We start from the raw sequence: 23,074 nt of genomic DNA on the forward strand, positions 1-23,074 counted from the left end.
CTTGGATTGCCCTAAATTTGCTTGCATTTGCTGAGCCATATTATGTTGTAAGGCATGCTCTAATAAAGCAATCCTACCAGATAGTGTGTGGGCCTTTGGGCGCGACGCCTGCAAGGCCGGCTGGACTCCCGATTCTATGGAATCCACCCTTGAAGCATATTCTTCAACCTCCATTGCTATAGCTTTTGCCTTTATCCATCAAATCTTAGGTCTAAAAAGTTTAACCCTACTTGGGTTGGTTGAGTGTCTTTACAATAGAAAATAAAAAATAAAAATCCAAACATTGACTAAATTGAACTCTTCAAGCTAATAAAATACTTCAGACCTTCCTCAATACAAGCGTATGTCAAACTGCAAAACCGTAAGCTGCAAACCACCGATATTTTTCCTATACTCTGAAATTTCCTGCAACCCCAGATAACCAGGAAAACTAAAAGGAACGCGGAAATTTATAACACAAACAAGCTGAGATTTAGAATAAGAAAGGAAGCCCCCTAGTCACTTTGTCTTGATCACGACCGATAATCGAATGACCAGCTCCTTTCCTTTTACGATTTCACACTGACTCGGGTCCCTTTGGAGCAGCCAACCAATCCAGTTATTTAATCTTGCCTAAACACTAGATCTGGACTATAAATCAAACGTACAGGAGAACCTTTTTTTTTCTTCTTGGAACAAAAGGATTTGAGTGAAATCCAGGAGCACTCTGTGTTCGTCGATCGTTTCTAGTGGCCGAATGCAGTGACGTTAGGTTGTTGCATCTTTTTATCGATCCGCACGGAACACCAAAGCTTTAAGTAAATGGGTTAAGTACGAGCGTTGCTAAACCAATTACTACCCCACGACCCATGTGATGGCCAATTAGAGCATTATAGTCGAGACTAAACGGATAACATTTGACCCTGCATAAACTCAATAAAACATCTATTGCTGTCGCCCCCGTCCATCTCGGCATGGGTTCGCTAGACTTCGGTAGATAACGCGGGTGCTTGCACCTAACAAATTGCTCTCCTAGTGGTCATCGCACAAACATAGAGCAAACAGTGCGTCGTACAGATATGCTCCTCACTAGTGCCTTGAAAGATTTTCCCTTGAATACACAGCTTTTGTGATGCAAAATCGACTACCACAATGATTGCCAAACACTTTGATGCTCTGATATCAAATATCACACACCACAACTTAATTCAAGCAAATCACGGGCTATGACACTCAATTGTTCTACCTAACCAATCTCTGTGACAACAAGCTTGTATTCATCATCTTTCACATGTGTTGCACCTGCATGCTATTCACAAAGCCCACAAATCCCTAGATGATTCTACATGCCACATGTAACAATCCTAGGGTCAATCCTTGCTGCACCATTTACCCCTCTCTTGGAGTACCATTAAATTCCATTTGCCCCTTGGCAATTACATAATTTGATGCCCCTAGACCACTGACCTTTAGAACCATCTAGTCATTGTCAATTCGCCCTCACCAAGGACGTTGACATTGATTCCTTTAACCATATGCTTGAAGCGCAACAAAATATAATACGAAAGTTGGTCCTTTAAAGGAAAATGTCCACCGACCCTTCTGAGGTCATGTTAGCTCAGCTTGACCCATAAGATTCTCATAGATTTCCTGCAATTCTATGTTCCTTCTATTCATGTAGAGTTGAGAAACGTGTATTGTATTGTGAGCTCGCAGGTATGTGCTGTATTTGGTTATCAATGAATTTACTCGGTGATTTTATAAGGCTGTCTTTGACCATTATTTAAGGTCTTCATGGCATGTGTGGAGGGGTTGAATCTGTCATTCTTGGTTGCACAACTCTAAAGTTTTGACCATTGTTGCTGTTTAGCTCAGGAGAAGCTGAAAAAAGCAACCGTAGGGCCATTGCCTGGTGTTACCCAGATGATGCAGGGATTTAAGGTATTTATTTTATAGCTGCCTGATGATGAGATTTACTGGCCATTGCAAGGCACAATTGACTTGTGGCATTGGTGATAGATTGGCCATCAGCCAAGCATTTATGTTCTGGACACACCAGGGGTGCTGGTTCCAAACATCAGTGATCTCCACACCGGCTTGAAACTTGCTCTAACAGGTGCTCATTTTGGTGTTCGCTCATATATTAACTATTGAGTTTGATCAGGCTGAAAAATAGCAGATACGTGAATAAACTGACCACTTAAAATTTCTTATATGTTGTTTCACAATTTTCATGGCCCTTCGGATGTTCTTATTTTTGACATATTACAGCTGGTGTACAACATAGAAGATTGTCTTTTATAGACATTCTAAATATGGTTTTCTATGGGGTACAAAGTCTTAAGGGGTTAACATCATGTTGGCTGTTTATCTCTGAATCTTGTCTGTTCTGAAGGAGCAATAAAAGACTCTGTTGTTGGGGAAGAAAGATTGGGACGCTTTTTGTTGGCATTGCTGAACAGCCGCCAAGCTCCCTTGAGATGGAAGAAAAGTATAGATGAAGCAAAAGAAAGGCTAGAGACAGAAAATAAAAAACATCAAGAAAAATCAAAACCAAAGACCTTGTTGGAGCTAAAAAGGCAGGCCTTTTTGGAGCAGAAAAAGGAGAATCAAAAGAAGAAAGAAAGGTTCGATCAGGTAATTTCAGCATCTGGAAATCTCCGGCTTCATTTATCTACCGTACTCCATTGAAAACTTGTTTAGTTGATAGGTACATTTTTTTCCATCAGTTGTGCACGTGGTATTTGATGGACTTGTCAAAGTGCTGTTATACTGATCTTATAAAGAACATTTTTAAAATTTAGCTGGATTGCTCACTTAAGCATGTGGCCTAGCATCCTTCACACCTAGAAAGTTTGTCTACGAATGAATCAGACTCTTTTAACATCCTCATCATGGGAGGTCATGGGATGTGTACATGAGTGTCGTTTGAAACTAGCAAGTTTTCTTTTGGACTGTTCAAAAGCAAATAACGTGATGTTCTGGGTGTCAAACTGGAAAATGCACAACATGTAGAACAGCCAAAATATGTATGAAAAGAAGGCTTCAAAGTGGTCATAACCCTGATACAAAAGTAGGCTCAGTGCACCACCATGTGGGAGGTCATGGAATGTGTACGTGAGGGTCTTTTGAACGTAGCAAGTTTTTTTTTGGGAACTAACCAAAAGCATATAGCTTGATGGTCTGGATGTCAAAGTGGAAAATGCACAACATCTAGAACAGCCAAAATATGTATTAAAACCTTGCCGGTCGCAAGCTGCTCTTTGCAGTATTGCGGTGGAGGAGGGAATTGGTCTACTCCTTGCGTGTTGGGTCTCACACTCTTTGCTCTGAAGGGGGGTGTTGGAGATATCATAGCCAAAGATTGTGGTGTGATGTGTTGGTGTGTAGCACTAGGAGTACTAGTTCATGTGTGGGTCATGTGTGAGTACCACGTGTCACTATGGGACTTATCCCATATGCACTTGGTGCTAGTGTATGAGTGAGTAACCTATATAATGATTGTACTTCACTTGTCATGTCATACTTGATGAATTAATGATAGCCTTCATTGTGTCTTCATGTGAGTATCACCTCTCCACTCCCTAGTCTATCTCTCTCTCTCTTTCTTTCTCCCTCCATGTTTCTAACAAGTTCTCCCTCTGTCTGGCACCTCGTACACTATGTCAGCCTGTGTGAGTTTCAGTGGGTTGGCTATATGCTACTATCACTATGCTCGCTGAAGGCTTTCTACTGAATGCATAGACCCCCTCATTGGGGGCCCTTTTTTAGCATGGAAGCCCTAATAACTGGCACCCAACCAGGAATAGGCTTGTTGGAAAAGTCACAACCCCATCTGTAAGCTCCCAAATGAGTAGAGCATGGGGGAGGGAGACCTAGGGCAAGATATGCCTAGAGAAGAAAGAGAGAGGGGGCTGCCATATGGGCAGCACCTCACAGCATGTATGGGAGCCATTTGGGAGTGTGGATCAGCACTATGGATAAGGTGACTGGAAGAGGCAAGTCTAGGAGCAGATTAGTGGCTGCTTTGAGCTCTAGAGGCAGGAAAAAAAGCACAGCATATGGCAGGGGAAGCCTTGAAGGGGTCGGCCATAGGACAGGCCTGGTTAGGGCTGGTTGGAGCCAGCCAACCAGGGACGGTCATGGGCAAACAAAGGGCTGGACCCCTGCATACAAGAAGGGCTGCTAATGGGCAAAATGCCCTGGGGCTAGGTTGGCTGGTTGGCTGGCCAACCAGGTCGGGCAGCACACAGCCCTAAAACAAGTGACCACATCCCAATAATGGGGCTTTGTAGGGTCGGTTGGAGGGGCAGATAAGTCAGCCAGCAGGCCTAGGCTGGTCGGTGGAAATAGGGGGCTATCAACCCCTATAAAAGGGCCCCTTTGGGGCCTCATAATTCATCCAGCAGGTCAGCCATCAGAGGAGCAGGAAGGCCCAGCAGAGCCTCATCCTTAGGCCTACATCCAGGAGGTAAAGGAGAGCTAGAGGTGGTGCTGCAGATTTACCTCAGAGGGCTAAACCCTAGGTTATCTACCAGGGTCCAATCATTCTTCATAAACTAAGTCAGGTTAGGAGATTCATTGTCCAAGACATTCCAAACTTTAAAGATTTTATGTACAAAGATCCAAACGCTCTTGGTGGAGGAATTTATCCTTGAGAGTTGTGAACTTGATTGCACAGCTAATGGAGCTTTTGTAGTTTCTTGGACCTTAGAATTACTGAATCTGCCTTGTTTTTTTTCTTTTTTGGGGCAGAAAAATACTTCTATTAAGTATGAAAGAAAACCACAGGAGCAAGCTCAATGCAGGAGTACATATGTCATGCATGAGAAAAACCAAAGCTCAAAAAGAGCTAGCAAATAATCATGGTTGAGGCTGAAAATGCCACGTCAATCTTGGTCTTTGCACAAGTAAAAGGGCATGCATCTCTCAATTTAGTATTTAATTCTATTACTTCGTAGAAAGTGCTATAATGCAAGAAAAGTAACAAAGGAATTTTGTTTTGTCCTTCATTACAATCATTATATCTATGGAATTTCGGCTTTGTAGAATCAAAATCCAAAGTTGGGAGCTTCATAGCCCTTTTTCTTTTTAGTTCTTAGATTTGTTCTATTTTTGGAGTGCATCCTGAAATATTTTTTTAAACAAAATTTTTCCGTTTTTCAGTGATTCAATGTTTATATATCTAGATTCTAGAATCCATCTGCTTTTCAATCCATAAAGATTGATTTATCTCAAGTTGAAACTTGAGAATCAAGATTGAAAGCTTGAAATAAAATTGAAGAATGTGTTGGAGTTTCAAATCTCCTTTTTAGATGTCTTGACCTATATTCCTCTTTGTTCACTCTAAAATTGAGTGTTATAGATCTTATTTGCCATTATCCTTGAATATACTAAGTATCATTTCGAAACCTATCCATTTCGTCTGACAACACAGAACGAAACAAAACAAAACCTATCGGAATTGTGAAACAGACGAAACGTTTCTTGTGATGCTGGTACTCTTAGATACTTGTTTAGTTCAGTTTTGCTATATGTGTTTGTGTATGTGTAAGTATAAATATAATTTTGTTTTTTATATTTTTTCTCCCACTTGCTTATTTTATTTATCATTATTATTATTAAAAATTTGAAATAAACAAAACAAAAACCAGCAGTTTACAAAATAATAATAATAATTGTTTCCTTGTGCTTGTGTTGGTGTCTTTATGTTCGTTGGTTTATCTTTCTTTCCTTGTGTTAGTACATTAGTTGTTTCCTGTGTTAGCACATTAGTTATTGATTCTTTCTGCTTCTTTTACAAATCAAAAAATTTTCAGGGCTAGGTTGGGTTGTGATGGAATTTAACCTGATTTAATTCTCTCTCTCTCATTTCTTCTTCTAATTTTCTGCTTGTTTCTTCCCTTTTGCTTTCAAAGTTTTTGTTGTTTGGTTGCGTTTTCAAAGCTTAGTAAGCACTGGGTTTACCCAAGAGATTCTAGAATCTTTCGAAACCAAGGTGGCAATGTCTTCTTGGGTACTTATAAGAACATAAGTGTAGCTTTGCTTACTAAGTTCTTCTTCTTCTCCCCTTCCGCCTTACTCATTTCTTTATTTTACCTTTGTTCCTTTTGCTTGTTCTTTAAAAAATTTAAATTTGTAAGATTGGATGTATTCTCGTCTTATGAAGGTATACATTGCCCATTGCTTCTTTGAGCTGCCCTTAAGCACAGAGGATATGGTAGTCCTTACTCAGGATCCATTAGAGTTGAGGGTCTACTGGATAAACAACGCTACACGCGGAATAGAAACAATTTCTCTTAGTGATTTCTCACATTGTTGGTGTACCCACATCCTAACCCCACACTCAAAATACTGAAGCATAAGATAGTGAAGAACTTAGAAGTGAAGAGGTCAGGGATTGGCTGATCAGGGAGGTCATATAGTGTGCGTGCGTAATTTTACCAGGCATGAGTGTCAGTGAGTGGTGAGGGGGATTGTCCCTCAAGAAATCTATGCCAAAAGTCCTTAGAGTTGTTACTAAACAAAATGTTTAGTAGTTCCTCCTCGTTCCGGTGAACGAAATCTAGTTTCTTCCTACGTACTAGCCGACGATACTCGCATAGCGTCTCTAGTTCGTTCGAAAGACTGTTTTTGGTTGTGAGTCTGAGATGATGGCGTAAAGCCTTACACTCATCATCGTACCAACTATTGCAAGGTACGGTCCCAAGTGGTGGTGGGCGGGTGGAGGGAGTGGTGTGAGAAAGAAAGAAAGAAATTTTATTAGAGTCTTCGGAAGACCGATGGGTCTATGAGACTGAAAGAAAGCAGCCTGATACAAATCACAGTAAGGGTGGAGCTACTGAAACGAGCATCATCACCCATGCTTAATCCTAAGTCTGATCATACATAATTAAATACATCTGGATGTAACAATGAAAAGAAAAGGACTAGAGCGGAGCGGAATCCTCCGTATGTCATGTCGCCCTGGCTGGTGCATAGCCGGTGATGGGACGCTGGCGCCCGTCAAGGGGTGCCATGCATCTCGATCTCCTAGACGAGGCTCGACGCAAGACCAGAGCCACCGTGACTCCCGTGGGACCTATCCCGGGTCTAAACAATGACGGGAGGTCCCCCCAGAGAGCCAGTGAGGCGTATCCCCTGCTGAGTCTGGGCTGCATCGCTGGTCTCATCGTGAAGATCGGGCCGGAGAAGATGACCCCCACATAAGTGTATGAGGATACGATCTCAATTGGTGACTCACCGAAAGTAAAAGTAAACTGCTTCTGTTGCATGTTTGCTCGAGAGGTGTTAAAGATCATGACCTTGGTCTTGCCAAGGTTGACCTCCAAATCATGACCTTTTGTCCCATGGTCTTGCCTGAAACCGGCCTGACCCTCTGCTCGGAGCCCTCTCATCTCTGTGAACAGGTTGACCGACGCATCCAATACAGCTGCGTAGATCTTGGACATCACATGTCCAATCATGATAGTCCTGTAGTTACTCAGGTCCATGGGATCCCTTGACTTGTGGATGGGGGTGATGGTGTTGAGTGTCCAAGTGCGGGGGAAGCCAAGGCAAACATCGTCATTGAATAGCTTTGCTAGGATCGGGGCTAACGTGTCGATCCCATATGCGATAAACTTAGTGCATAGCCCCTCGTGATCCTTAGCTCGGCCATTGTGCAGTTTCAATGTCGCGTCCTTGACTCCCCCTCTGGTGAACAACGTGCAAGTGGTGGGGCGAGGTGTGTGTATGAGATTTGGAGTGTTAGGTGCCCATAAGCAGTGTTAGGTGGTGGTAGATGCCACATAGGATGATTGAGAGATTCTAGGGTGGGCTGGTGTGGGACATCATAAAGATGGTGTGCATATGTGTGCCAGACTCTTGTGTCGGTGAGGGGTGATGGAGACCTACTCTCAAGGAATCTCCGCAAAAAATCCTTAGAGTTGTTGCTGTACAAGATGTGCAACAACTCCTCCTGCTTCTTCCGACGTACGAGACGTCGGTACTTGCATACTGTGTTTGGTGTGTTCGGGAGGTGACATCTGGTTTCAAGTCGGAGTTGTCGGCGATAAGCCTTGCACTTCGCATCGTACCAATTGTTGTAGGGTACAGAACCAAGAGGTGGTGATCTAGTGGACCGTGTGGTGTGCGGAAAGATTTGGAGGGCAGCCTCGTGGAGTGTGCGACTAATCAGGGCAGCACGGTCCTCTATGAGTGGTATGTGATCGATGTAGGTTAGGAGTCTGTTTAGGCATCCAAAGTAGGCCGGTGAGAGGTTGTGATCAAAGTGTATGTCGTGGTAGGTGTCGTGCTTCCTATGTGGTGTGTGTGGTGTGGCTAAGCGTGGGGTGGCGATAGTGAAGAATAGGTATGTGTGATCAGCTCTTGGAGGGAGTGGTGGTACGGTGAAGTCGGTGATACATGAAGTGAAGGTAGGGGATCCCATGATGTAATCTACTACACTAGTGCCCCCCGTGTGGGAAGCAAGTAAAACCACCTGAGGAGGGCCATAGGTCAAGCCCGTTGTAGATGATGAGATCATGCATCCTGCCCAGATCAAGGAGCGTGTGTCCATATGGTGTATTAGGCCTGTGTCGGTCCGATGAGGTCCTGGTCATACCTGCTTCGTCTAGGTCCATGTCTGGTAGCATGATACAGTCGTCTCAAAGTCTAGGAGTGGTGCCTGGCGCGTGCTCGTCCTGGTGTTGAAGTCCCCAACCAGGAGAACTTCCCCGCGGGCTGAAAGGTCTAGGATATCTTGATGTAAGGGTGCATATGGCGATGTCTCACCCTCCTCTCGTGCCACTCCGGAGGACAGCTTCGTGTACTGAGCGGGCGATCAGGGCAGCTCGGTCCTCTAAAAGGGGTATGAAGTCAATTTAAGGAGTATGTACAGACGGCCTGAGTGAATAGGTGAGTGATCTCGGCGAAGCATATATCATGATAGGTGGAGTAAGAACTTAGTGGGGTGGAGGGTGCTGTGCGACGGGGGGCGGAAATGCTAAAGAATAGGTAGATATGATTAGCCCCTGGAGGAAGAGGTGTTACAGTAAAATCAGTGATGCGAGATGTGAAGGCAGGGGATCCCATGATGTAATCAACAACGCTAGAACCTCCCCCATGTGGAAAGCATGTGAGGACCACCTGAGTCGGGCCACCTGTCAAGAACGTTATAAATAATGAGATCATGCATCTTGTCGAGATCCAATAGGGTCTGCCCATAAGATGTGACTGGATCTCGTCTGTTAGCTGAAATCCGTAGTATACCTGCATCCTCAAGGTCAATATTTGGTAGTAGAATGGAATCATCCCTGAAGTCGAGGAGTGGTACCTGGCGGGCCCCTATCCTTGCGTTGAAGTTCCCAACTAGGAGGACTTCTCTGCGGCTTGAGAAGTCAACAATGGATTGATAAAGGGCTGCAAATGGGGATGTCTCAGCCTCATCTTGAATATCTTTAGCAAAGTGGGATGTCTCGGGAGGGAAGTAGCATACTACGACAAACAGATCTCGGCTGTCCTCGTGTTGGATCTGGATCCAAAGAAACCTGGAGTGTGTATCCCTTTGCTCTATTGAAATGGTCCCCAGAAGGGTGGATCTGTAAATAACTGCTACTACTACTGAACCTCGTACCCCCCCTGTGTCTCTAGTGTCATCTCTATAAGCAAACTCCCAAGTGTATCCGATGACAAGTGGTAGTGGACACTCTGGACTCTGATGTGTTTCTGTGTAAAATACTATGTCTTGTAGGATTCTGAGAAGTTCCCTAGTTCTGACCATAAGGTACCATTACAGTTTCAAATGGTGCAGGATAGGGTCTCGAAAATTTGAATCTCTTAGATCCCGCCTCCCTATGTGGGAGGGTAGGTGGGTGCCCGATAGGGGCGTGTAAGGAGTCGTCCATCTCGTACGACTGTCCACTTTCTCTCCTTGCGGGCCTGATCCCGCTGCTACAACAGGAAGCGTCTCTCCTCAAATTGTAGTGGAGTGAGGTCCTCATCCATGGAGATCGCTGGGTGGTTCGTAGGGATGACCTACGTCATATAGCCAAAAGTCGTGCCTGAGTGTCATTGCCTGAGTGTCATGGAACCGTATGATTAGGGGCTACTCTCGGTTGGGGTCCTTCCCACCTGCCATGTTCTCTCAATCTTGTACTCAGTCACCTCTAGAGTAGTGTCCATGAACGCTGTCGCATCTGTCATCAGTGTAGCCTCTGTGTGTAGGATCCCACGTACTCTAATGTTGAGAGCCTTACTGGCTCTTTGCAGCTGCTCCATGAGGGTAGTCGAAACGGTTACCCTTGCAGGTTCTCGTTTGGCTACGTCGACCCATCTGGACGTCTCCTCAATTGTAGATTGCATGCTCGCAATCTGTGCCTCAACAATTGGAGTGCTCCCTGGGACTGTGCGTATAGCGGTGACCTCCTGTTGGAGTTGTGAGATGTCCTGTCTGAGTCCCTGAATCAGATCAGCCTGGTCTCGAATAGCACGAGCTTGCTCTTGTATGAGACGCACCTGCTCTTGGGTGAAGTGGACCTGCTCCTGTGCGAAGTGTGTCAGCTCCATCTCGCGCTCTCAGATACTGTGTACCTCCATCAGCAAGTTCTCCCAAGCCTCTGATGGGTCAGCTCGTCCGTGTCCTAGCGAAAACTGGAAGGAATGTGGCATGAAAGTGTGAGGGTGAGTTTGGAGGCTGGGTGGTGACTGGGTGAGCTGGGTACGATATGGATGATAGTGGCCTGGATGAGGCGATCCCAGCAGGGTGTGAGAACGTAGGTTGATTGAGAGGCAGAGGGGAGAGAAAGGTTGAGGCGTAATGCGGAGCAGTGTATGATCTCTCCGAAGTAGATGTCATAATCGGTGAGAAAACTGTAGCGGGAGAGGAAGGGACGGATGGAAGAGATGAGGTCAGTGACAACCCCTCTATCCCAGGGGAGAGTGAAGCAACCGGTGTCATGGCTATGGGTATGTCGTTGGCAGTAGCTGTAGCTGGGGATGTAGAGGTTGTAGCTGGAACTGAAGTTGAAACTGAGGCTGAAACTGCAGCTGGAGTTGAGGATGTAGCAGGGGCTGAGACTGAAACTGAAACTGAAGCGTGGACTTAGGTTGAGGTGGATCCCGCCTTTGCTTTGCTGTCAACTCCGAGTCCACTTTGGTTATAGCGCGTGTTCACATCCTCAAGTTTTAGTTGTGTTTATTGCTTTTTTTTGTTGTCGTCTTTCTTGGCTTTATCCGTATCTTTTTCACCTTTCCCAATTTCTTTGGACTTATCCTTGTATCCTTGGTGCAGGTTTTAGTGCAGGAGTGGGAGCGCGAGCATGAGCCCCCCCCCCCATGGCAGGAGGCACACCCAGTCTTGGGGCCGGAAATCAATGAGGCGGCAAGAGGCTAGAGGAGAGGCTAGGAGGGGTGGGGGAGTTTGAGGCAAGAGGCTAGGAGGAGGGGAGGCTAGGGGAGAGGCTGGAGGGGGGGGGGGGGGGGGGGAGAGGGCTAGGTTGTGGGGGGGCTGCGTGGAGCGGGGGGTGGTGGTCAGCCGACGGGGAGTAGTAGTCGGCGGACAAAAGGGCAGGGTAGGCAGAGGAAAGGTCGGGGCAGCAAGGCTAAGGTGGGGGCTATGGCGGAGGTATTAGCGGGGGCAGCGGGGCTATGGCGGAGGCCAGGCGGGGTAGTAGCGGAGTGAAGGGGCTGCAAGGCGGAGCTGCAGAGGTGGTGGAGGTGCGAGGAGAGCTGCGCGGAGTAGCGGAGCGGGGAGCGGAGGCCGGTGGAGTAGCAGAGGGGGGCACTGCAGGCGGGCGAGAGAGGAGCAGAGTGGGGAGCAGGAGGAGAAGGGGGGAGAGAGAAAGAAAGAAAGAAATTTTATTAGAGTCTTCAGAAGACCGATGGGTCTATGAGACTGAAAGAAAACCTGATACAAATCACAGTAAGAGTGAAAGAAAAGAAAAGGAGTGGAGTGGAGCGGAATCCTCCGTATGTCATGTCGCCCTGGCTGGTGCATAGTCGGTGATGGGACGCCAGCGCCCGTCAAGGTGTGCGGTGCGTCTCGGTCTCTTGGACGAGGCTCGACACAGGACGAGAGCCACCGTGACTCCCATGGGACGTATCCAGGGTTTAAACAATAATGGGAGGTCCCCTAGAGTGATTTGTGTCTCCCCTCGATGTCTCGTGTGTCATGCTGCAGTCGTTGGGTCGGGGTCTTTGTCACGTCTGCGGCTAGAGACTGGACGATCAATGTCACTTGATGGGAAGAACTCTGTGATCCTGCTCTGAGAGGTGTTTGATGATGTGGCCAAGCCTCGTCGCCTGAGTAAGTACTCTCTGTGTCGGACCCCCTCGTGAATGAAGGCCATGAGGCATCTCTGATCTGGGTAGGCGAGGAATCTGGAAAGGAGCCCAGAGCTGTCTCTGAAGAGGCAGTGGTAGCGACCTCGGATCTCGTAGTACACTGGGCACCTGAAAATAAAATGCTCCTCCGACTCAACCTCTTGACAGTTGCACAATATGCATAAGCGATGCTCCCTAGGAATCCCCTCTGCTCTGCCGCTCTCTATGCGGAGGCGGTGTGATGATACTCGAAACTGTCCGATGGAGATCCGTAGTGAGTGAGGCATATCAAGCTCAGTGTACCCCGGTGGTGTGATGAATCCCTCCTTTAAAATACGAAGACAGTAATCTCTGTAGAAACTCAGCTTCACTGGGAGCTCCCTCGGCTCCAACCAGGTCCTAAAGGTGTGTAGCTGCAGGAGATCCTCTTGAATGACTTGGTTGGTGTGTGGCCCAATCGGGATGGTGAGTGGGAGTATCGGAGGGGCATCTAAACTGTACTGAAAAGGAGGTATCCTATCGATGTGGAACCCTAGTCTCACAAACCATGTGTGAGTCCGTGCATACCAGCATCACTCGTCTCCCTCTGCTGCCAACCTCATGGAGGAATCGAGAGCCAACCATGGCAACCTCTGTCTCCCTGATATGCAGTCCCCATATGATCTAACCCGGTGTAGATATGTGATGGTCTGAAAGGCTGCATCTAGCTGGAGTGGAGAAGCACCAAACCCGGCCTGAATGATGTGATGTGGTACAGACAGTTTCCCCTGGATCATCCGTGAGAGCATGAGGATCTGCAGGCGCTCCACCCGTGTCCACTCTATCTTTGACATGTCAGGCCCCCAACAAGGGCTGTCATACATACCGGCTGGTCAGACCAAGGAGTCGAAGAGAAGAGGCTTGGTCCGAGGGTCCTGGAAGTGGGAGTGAAAGCATTGTCTCTCTAGCCGAGCCAGTGAGGCGTATCCCCTCCTCAGTCTGGCCTGCATCGCTAGTCTCATTGTGAAGATCGGGCTCGAAAAAATGACTTCCAAGTAAGTGTATGAGGATACGATCTCAATTGGTGACCCACCGAAAGTAAAAGTAACCTGCTTCCGTTGCATGTTTGCTCGAGAGGTGTTAAAGATCATGACCTTGGTCTTGCCAAGGTTGACCTCCAAATCATGGGATAAACAAAAAGCCTGCAGTGCATCCAGGTGTCGCTGGAGCCCCTCGGGTGTGGACGACAAGAGTGCCACGTCATCTTCATAAAGAAGAATCCTGATGATGATCCCGGCAAGTGAGCAACCGGTCCCTCCGAACACCCCCATGAAAGTCTCAAGCTCATCGATGTAGAGGCCAAACATGGTCGGTGATAAGGGACAACCGTGTTTGACCCCTATGGTACTCAGGATCTCATCTGTCCAACCTGCGCCTATCTGAACACGGCCTGAGACTCTCTCATACAGTGCCATGACTACCCAGATGATCTCGTGATCAATTCCCAATGTCTGTAGGCGTGTGATGAGACGAGCTCGAGGTACTGTGTCAAAGGCTTTGCGGAAATCCAAAAAGCAATAATATACCCTCTCCTTCCGTGATCTGGCGTCCTCAATGACACTCTTGAGTGTGAGTATGTGATCCATAGTCCCATGGTCTCGCCTGAAACCGGCCTGACCCTCTGCTCTGAGCCCTCTCATCTCTGCAAACAGGCTGACCGATGCATCCAATACAGCAACATAGATCTTGGACATCACATGTCCAATCATGATTGTCCTGTAGTTACTCCGGTCCATGGGATCCCCTGCCTTGTGGGTGGGGGTGATGGTGTTGAGTGTCCAGGTGTGGGGGAAGCCAAGGCAAACATCGTCATTGAATAGCTTTGCTAGGATCAGGGCTAACGTGTCGATCCCATATGTGATGAACTCAGTGCATAGCCCCTCGTGATCCTTAGCTCGGCCATTGTGCAGTTTCAATGTTGCGTCCTTGACTCCCCCTCTGGTGAACAACGTGCAAGTGGTGGGGTGAGGGGTGTGTATGAGATCTGGAGTCGGATGGTGTGGGACATCATATAATACTGTAACCCCGCTTGATCCTCGGACTCCTCTTGTATCCCTCGTCCCATCCTTGAATGCTGACTTCCATGTGTAGCCATTGACTATTGGTAGTGGACGCTCTGGGCTCGGGTGTGTCTCCGTGTAAAAGACTATGTCTCGTCCGTATAAGACTCTGAGAAGTTCCCTGGGTCTGACCATAAGGTACCATTACAGTTCCAAATGGTGCAATCTAGTGTCTCAGAAACCTAAGTCTCATAGGCCCCGTCCCCCTAGGAGGTACGGGTGGGAGCCCGACAGGGGCCGGTCAACAACCTACCATCTTGGACCACAGTCCATTTCCCTGCTTGCGGGCAACATCCCGCTGGTGCATAAGAACTCGTCGCTCCTCAATCTGTAGTGGTGTCAAATCCTCGTCCATGGACAGGGTGGGATGCTCTCGTAGAGAGGCACGGCGTCGAAGTGTCGCTAGTTGAGCATGTGAATCTCTGAAGCGAATGACTAGGGGTTGCTCTTGGTTGGGATCTCTCCCAACACGCCATGCTCCCTCTATGCCATGGTCGGGGACTCCCATGGTGGTGGTTACAAAGGTGATTGCCTCCTCCATGGGCGTCATAGTGGTGCGGGTGCTGTCTCGCGTGATCCCTCGTACTCGGATGTTGAGGGCCTTCGAAGCCCTTTGCTGCTGCTCTTGTATGGCGGCTGAAACGGTTGCCTTTGTGGGCTCCCGTTTCGCCACGTCCACCCATCTAGTCGTCTCTACTATAGCCGACTGTATCGTGGCTATCTGTGCCTCCATCTCTGTGACTGGGGTTCCTCTAGGCGCTGCTCTGAGGGTCCCAAGCTCCTCTCGAAGCTGTGTGATGTCGTGTCTGAGACCCTGGATAAGGGTGCCCTACTCCTGTATAATGCGGGCCTGCTCTTGGGTGTATCGGGCCTGCTCCTGGGTGTAATGTGTTAGCTCTGCCTGACGGGCCCAGATGCTGTGTATCTCAGCCAATAGGGAGTCCCAAGCATCTGGTGGGGGCCTAAGATGTCTTGGTCCAGGTGGGAACTGGATCTCGAGAGGGGTTGGAATGAAGGTGGGCTGCTGAGGTTGTACTGAGGGTGGGGGCAGCATGATCTAGGCGGGGGAGTCATATGTAGGAGTAGCGAGGCCGGACGAGGTGATGAAGGGTGGTTGACTGAGAGGTGGAGGTGATACGAGGGGAAAGTACTGTGGAGCCGTGGCTAGTGGGGCCAGTGGTGAGGCTACTGGAGAGGAGACTTGTGATGATGATGCAAGAGAGGGGGAGGGGAGAGGTGGCGTAGATGATGAGGCGAATGATGGTGGTGAAATAGTGGTGGTGACCATAGAGGTCAAGGATGTGGTGAGCGGCATGGGCTTTGGGTGGGCCCCTTTCTTCTGGGCCGCGGTGCTGTCCACTGTCAAACCGCTCCGGTTGCGGCGTTTGTTGAAGTCCTCCAGACTGAGTTGCTTTTGTGTTTTTGCCTTGTCACCGTTCCCCTTCCCCATCTCCACGCGTATGCAGATTTGGATTGAAGGGTCTCCTACCCAGTCTCCTGTCCTCATCCCCATGTTCCCTTCATTATGGAGGAAACAGCAGTGGGCAAAGAAGGGAGTGCAGGAGGTCGAAGCTGCTTCTCTTTTTTTTCTTTTAGTCGGAGCTGAGAGCGGGTTTTTTTTTGGGGGGGGGTTTTGTTTGGACAGAGAAAAAAAAGAAAAAAAGAAAAAAAAGAAAAAAAACGGGGTGGTAGAGAGGGGTAGCGGGGGGGTAGCGGAGGGGGTTAGCGAGGGGGTAGCAAAGGTAGCGGGGGGGGGGTAGCAGAGTTAGCGGGAGGGGGTGGCAGAGGTAGCGAGAGGGGTAGCGGGGGGGTAGTAGAGGTAGCGGGAGGGGTGAGCGAGGGGCTGAGCGGGGGGGTTGAGCGAGGGGCTGAGCGGGGGGGTTGAGTGGAGGGGTGAGAGGAGGGGTGCGAGGGGGTGAGCGGGGGGGCTGAGCGAGGGGGTGAGCGGGAGAGAAATAGCAAACAATGAGAGAGAGAGAGAGAGAAGAAGAAGAAGAAGAAGAATATATTATCGTCCTCTGAAGACCAAAACCGGCCTATGGGACCTGAGCAATACAATATCACAAGTACATGAAAGCTCCTCCCGAAGATGGGAGGGTGGAAAGAGAAACCACCTTCTAGGATTCAGGTGGATTCCTATGCTTGAAGAGCTTATACACAAATGTTCCTAAAGCTGAAGGTGACCCTTTATGCAGCAAATCAGCCAGTTTGTTATGTCCCTCAAGGAGGTGATTGAACTCTTCCCTAATGTGTGCATAGTGAGGGCATATCATTACCATGTGTTCTTCTGTTTCAACCATACCTTGATCACATAGTTGGCATATTCTACTCTCCCTTGGCATCTTTTTCCATCCCCCTGTTTCTATTTGCAGCTGGTGTGATCGGGTGCGAAGTGAGGCTAAAGCCCTCCGTTTATGCACTGCTATAGGTGTACATATGTACTTCTGCGTTGTTGTCTCCCTTCCTGTATAAATTGACCAATATTCGGGGTTGATATATGTGCGATAGAGAGAGAGAGAGAGAGAGAGAGAGAGAGAGAGAGAGAGAGAGAGAGAGAGAGAGAGAGAGAGAGAGAGAGAGAGAGGGCTTATTGAAAGTCTTCCAAAGGCTCTAGGGTCTGTGAGACTTCCAAAGACTCAAGGGTTCACTAAAAGTCTTCCAAATACTCAAGGGTCTATGAGACTGAAAGAATCTGTTACAATGAGCTGAAAGCATGAAGCCTCTGAGAGGGCATACAATACCCATGATGAATAACAAAAAAGCCATAATCATAAAGATACCAGTCATAGACCATGAAAGAATCTAATATAATGAACTGGAAGGGTGGAGCCTTCTAGGCCGGCATCAACACCCATGATGAATATGAGGTGGCAGCACTGCGATGATCATTTGGAAGTTGGCGGAGAGGTCAAGCCTAAGAGCGGGCAGCAATGTATGAGGCTAAAGCCTGCGATAGAGCATTGACGGTTGTCAGTATGCGTGGTCTACTGTGGTCTCCTAGCTATGGCCATGTAGTGAACAAGTGCCACTGTCACTCCCGTTGGCTGTGCCTCTGATCTGGTGAGCATGGAGGGAAGGTCCCCTAGTTTGATTTGTGCCTCAACTTGTTGGGGAGTTTGCTAGTAACTTTGGCTCTGGTCTTTGGATCCGCTGTCTCCCTTAGCCCTATTGGTCAGTGCTGTTGGGCTGGAAAACTCAGTGATCATGCTCCAAGTGGAGTCTGGTTTTACACCTTGATCTTGCTTGTGTCTTGAGCAAATGCTCCATGGTGTCAAACAGCCTCAAGGGTGAAAGTCGCTAGGCATCTTTGATCTGGGTAGGATAAGAGATTAGATAAGGGTATAAAACCGTCCCTGAAGAGATAATGATATCGACTTGGGATCTCATATTTGAAAGCGAAATGATCCTCCGACTCGATCTCTTGTTGATCACATAAAGTGTAGATGCGGCCCTCTCTGGGTACGCCCTCTGTGTGTCCATTCTCAAAGCGAAGTTGGTGTGATGAAACACGGAGGTGCCCCATAGATCTCCTCAAGGAGTGGGGGAGATGGATCCATGTGTATCTTGGTGGATCAATAAAGCCCTCTACTCAAATCCGTAAGCATTGGTCTCTATAGAAGTTGAGGTTCACAAGAAGCTCGCGAGGTGCCAACCAGGTTCTCAATGTGTGTAGCTATAAGAGATCCTCTTGGATAACCAGTTCACCTTGTGGTATGTGAGCAGGACGGAGTGTCATGACAAGAGAAATCACTAATTCGTGATATTTGTATTTATGATGGACACCGACCGATTTGTTATCGCAGTGGATTATCTCAGTAGATAGGACTAGTGGAGCTGGAGCCACTGCTTCAAACGGCATTGAATTTGGACATGTGATACATATTCTATTAATAAAAATGTGCACACACGTGTCTAGGTCCTAGGGGCAATAGGAAGGGAAGGGTGCATTAAGGTGCATTGAATGGTAGGTGCATGGGTCATAGGATAAGGGTAGGTGTAAATGGGAAGATGGAACTTGAGTGATCTCAAGGGACATCAATGAAAGGGTATCACCCTTTCATTGTGAATCTCACGTAGCATTCTTCATTCACATATTAGCTTTTTTTGGGTTCTATTGTGTCTCTGTGTAAAAGAGAGAGAGAGAGAGAGAGAGAGAGAGAGAGAGAGAGAGACATGTGTTTGTTGGAGACCCAATAGTATTTATAGGACAAAGGTGTCTCCATGAAAAGATTACATGTTGCAGCTCTAAAAATAGTTGTCAACAACAATAGTGCATGTGTTTGCATCTGTGATATTATTAATGAACATTGGAGACCCAGTAGTATTTATAGGACAAAGGTGTGTCCATGAAAAACTTACATGTTGCAGCTCTAAAAACAGTTGTTAACAATGATAGTGCATGTGTTAGCGTCCTTGAGCATGCTTGCAAGTGTGTGTGCTCAGTCCAAGGCTTTTCTACGATGTGCCAACAAGTCCTTGATGTAATCTCCTATGCTCTTTGGTGGCCGGGCCAAGAGGATGGTCTTCACTATTTTTGGCGCTGGGGGCCTGAGTCTATATAAGGGGCCCAAAGGTTCAGTTCTCGGGGAGCCAATGTATCATTCCCAAGTGCTAGGTCTGATCTTGGATTGAGTCGCGGACGCGCGCCTGCATCATAGCGTATCCCAAGGCCCAGTAGTAGATCCCAAGCTTCACGGCACCACCTGGTGGTATGGGACACCAGGCTAGTTAGGATCTGGTTGGGAGTTCGTGCTAGTAGCTCAGCTCGTGGCTCGAAGGGGACATCTCTCGATTCGGGATCGCATCCCGTAGATGTCATGGTTGGGTGGTGAGCAGCCTGCTCAGATTCCTCATGTTTGGTGTGTTCTTGTGTTTGCTTGCAGATCAAAGGTTTCAGGAGTGCTGGGGACGTATCTGCTACCTCGGGTCCCTAATCCATGCACATGAGCTCAAAGTTTTGGGGAAGCTCGTATGCGCTATGGAATAACCCCCATGAGCCCCAAGTAGCGACTAGTAGATGGAAAAAATGTGCCACGAGAAGATCAGGTTTGAAGGCTTTGCCCATCATGTGACAGAGAGAACAAATGCCACAAGTTCCTCACCTATCAAGCCTATCAGCACATCAACGAGAAATATGAAATAAGGATGTCCACACATACGAGCTTGCTCTAACTGGTTCGTACCCTTCCCACTCAACCCGAGAATCAAGCCTGCCTAGCCCTAAGCCTCCCCAGGTTACCTGAGCTAGTTTTGTGTACACTAGTACACGTCAGATACCAATCCGTGCACATGACATACTTCCCCTCCTCTAAGAACTCTCTCCTGAGTTTGCTAAAAAACCCGAGAATGCCCTCTGGAAGTTTTGTAATGTCTCCCATGTTGCATCCTCCTCAACACGATCCTTCCACTAGATCTTGTATTCCGTGATAGTTCTATTACGAATCTGTCTTCCACGAAATTCAAGAATACTCTCAGGTTCGTGTGGAATAAATGTCAAATTTGTAACTTCTATTATTTCTTGAGGAGAAACAAGTTGATCATCTGCACCCAGTAACTGTTTCAGTCTATTGACATGAAACACTGGATGTACTTTATTATTAGGAGGCAATTCTAGTTTATATGCAACTAGTCCAATTCTTTTAATAATCTTGAACGGACCATAGTATCTGGGGGATAACTTTGGAACCAAACCAGTACTTAGGCTCTTGGATTCCTTGGGAATACGCAAATATACCATCGTTCCTTTAGAGAACTCTCTGGGTGAACGATGTCTATTAGCATAAAATCTGTCCCGATCTTTGGCACTTCTAGTAGACTCCTTGGCAAACTGCAACATTTCTTGCATGTCTTGCAAGAATGTCTTTGCAGCATCATTTTGAATTTCCTTGAACCCAACCATAACTGGTGACTTAGGTTGAAACCTGTACATAAGCATAAAAGGATTGTAACCGTATATCTTCAACCAATCGGTTGACCTTCTCTGTACTGCCATCAGATTGTGCATGATATGAGGAACTCATACTTAGAGTAGTTTCCAACTTTTCAAAAACAAGTGTCCAGAAGTTACTTGTAAACTTCGCGTCCCTGTCGTTGACTATGTCAGAAGGCAAACCATATAGCTTAAACAAGTGGTCCACAAACTCATGAGCCAACTGAACAACTGATATGGTCGATCTAGTAGGTAAGAATCTAGCCATTTTTGTCAGACGGTCCACTATGACCCAAATAGAGTCATGACCCTTGCACGTTTTAGGCAAACCGGTAATAAAATCCATGGAAATACTTTCCCATTTATTACTCGGGGTTTGCAATGGCTGTAATAAACCCGTGCTTCTAAGACATTCTGCCTTAGTAACCTTACAAACTCGGCAACCTACCACATAGTTTTCAATAAATGCACGCATCTTAGGGCAATAAAAGGTATGTTTCACAAGAGACAGAGTCTAATGTATATCTGGATGTCCAGCACTAGGAGCATCATGACACTCCCAGAGAATCTTGGATCGAAGATCCGAAACATCTAGCACACATATCTTTCCATTCCGGAACAGCAAGCCATTCCTAACCATCCACTGACCTTCTGCCACCTGTATCGTAGGTGGCACAATCCTTGAGTTCTAGTCAACCATGGAGCTCCCATCTTGGACTTTTTGCCAATAAGAACAAAAATGACTATTAGTTGTGCAAAGTCCTCTCAAGGATTGAAATAGGTATGAGGATATTTTCATAAATGACATAGCATTTGCAAACTTGACTAGACTTGAGGCATCCGCCACACTATTCATGGAACCCTTTCGATAACGTATTTCAAAATCAAAATCTTGCATTAACTTTGCCCATCTAGCCTTTCGTCCCCTCAATTCAGACTTGTCACACACATACTTGATTTACTGATGATCGGTCAATACAAGAAACTTCGAACCATACAAGTAGTGTCTCCAAACCTTTAGAGCATACACAACTGCATAGAGTTCTTTTTCAAGTGTGGGCCAACGATATTGGGTGTCGTCTAGCTTCTTACTCTCAAAAGCTACAGGTCTGTCCTCTTGGAATCAAGCTTCCCCAATCGCAAAATCACTCGCATCGGCCTCTAAAACATAAGGCCGGGTAGGATCGGGTAATGCAAGAATAGGTGCTTCCTTGATAGTTAACTTCAAGGTTTCAAAAGCCTTGTTCAATGCATCATTCCAAGAGATTGGTTGGGTAGACTTGCGTCCACGACCTTTCAATATGTTGGTCAAGGGTGCCGTGATATTGGAATAATCACGCATAGACTTCCGTAGAAAAACCATGAATCTGAGGAAAGAACGAAGTTATTTCACAGTCTGAGGGATAGCCCATTCCAAAACCTTATGGATATGATCTAGATCAATGCTAATACCTTCACAAGAAATCTTGTGTCCTAAGTAAATGATCTCCCTCATAAAGTTGGTTGCTTCTCGCTGAGCCAAGAGATACATGAATTGCCAAGCAAAAAACAATTGCCAGTATGTGACACTCTGGTGTCGGAACATCCTGCCTAGTCACTATCTGTGTAAGCATGCATGGTAAGTGAACCTTGATCACCATAGAAGAGGGCTAAATCCTGAGTGCCTCTGAGATATCTGAAGACTCTCTTCACTGCCTGCCAATGTTGTGTACTGGGCATGTGCCTGAATCTGCTGAGCTGAGATACTGCATACTGTAAGTTAGGTCTGGTGTGACATAAACAAATAAGGCATCCAACAGCCTGCTGATAAAGAGTGATATCACATGGTGGGCTCCCATCATGAGCTGAGAATTTGAAGCCAGGGTCTACTGGAGTAGAGATTGGCTTGCAATCCTCAAACTGAAAACGATCAAGGAGCTGTCCAATATACTTGGATTGAGACATCATAATACCCCCCTCAACATGAGCAAACTGAATGCCCAAATAATAATGGAGCTGTCCCATGTCTGACATTTCAAAAATCTGCTGCAAATCAGTCTTGAAAGCTGCAATTTACTGAGTATCTGGGCCCGTGATGAGCATATCATCCACATATCAAATCAGCACTAAAAAATCAGATCCACTCCCATGGACATAAAGAGTGGGTTCTGTGGGACTATTCTGAAAACCAAGGGATAGTAAGTGTGCATGAATTTTGGCATACCATGCCCTGGGTGCCTACTTCAAACCATAAAGGGCTTTTCTCAGCCGGCATACCTTGTTTTTAGAATTAACAACCTCAAAGCCAGGAGGTTGTGTGACATAGACTTCTTCCTGCAGATCCCCATGAAGAAAAGCAGTCTTGATGTCAAGTTGATGCACTTGCCAATGATGATGGGCTGCAATGGCAATGACACATCTAATGGTAGTAATCGTGGATGTGGGAGCAAATGTCTTCTCAAAGTCAATGCCTTGTTGTTGGGCATACCCTTTTGCAACAAGATGAGCTTTGTATCGATCTATGCTACCATCAGATTTCCTTTTTAATTTGTAGATCCACCGGGTACCAGTGGCATGGTTGTGGGGAGGAGATCTACTAATTCCCATGTGTCATTTTTAGCAATGGAATGTAACTCAGCTCTCATTGCATCCATCCACTCTTTGCTGTGAAAAGCATCTTTATGGCACAAGGGCTCTTCATTGCAAGATGTAGCAAGGAGTGCAAACTCAAGAAAGTGACCATGCATGTGTCTATTCCCTGATCTTGTCCGGGCAGCAAAAGGCT

The 23,074-nt window shown here is 46.9% G+C and overlaps 1 protein-coding gene across 1 annotated transcript in view; it reads left to right on the forward strand.

Annotated features, from left to right (window-relative positions):
* LOC147897006 (short integuments 2, mitochondrial-like) overlaps positions 1-23,074 on the forward strand; it is a 55,471-nt gene that overhangs the window by 26,622 nt on the left and 5,775 nt on the right. The window contains exons 6-8 of the mRNA XM_087381419.1: positions 1,850-1,920; positions 1,999-2,095; positions 2,375-2,616. Of these exons, the coding sequence (XP_087237545.1) occupies positions 1,850-1,920; positions 1,999-2,095; positions 2,375-2,616 (410 nt within the window). The remainder of the gene's footprint in view (positions 1-1,849; positions 1,921-1,998; positions 2,096-2,374; positions 2,617-23,074) is intronic.

The sequence above is a fragment of the Dipteris shenzhenensis genome, chromosome 11 (assembly GCF_047967505.1).
Source record: "Dipteris shenzhenensis isolate YYH24624 ecotype China chromosome 11, Dip_SZ_1.0, whole genome shotgun sequence".
In the NCBI taxonomy this organism is placed as follows: domain Eukaryota; kingdom Viridiplantae; phylum Streptophyta; class Polypodiopsida; order Gleicheniales; family Dipteridaceae; genus Dipteris; species Dipteris shenzhenensis.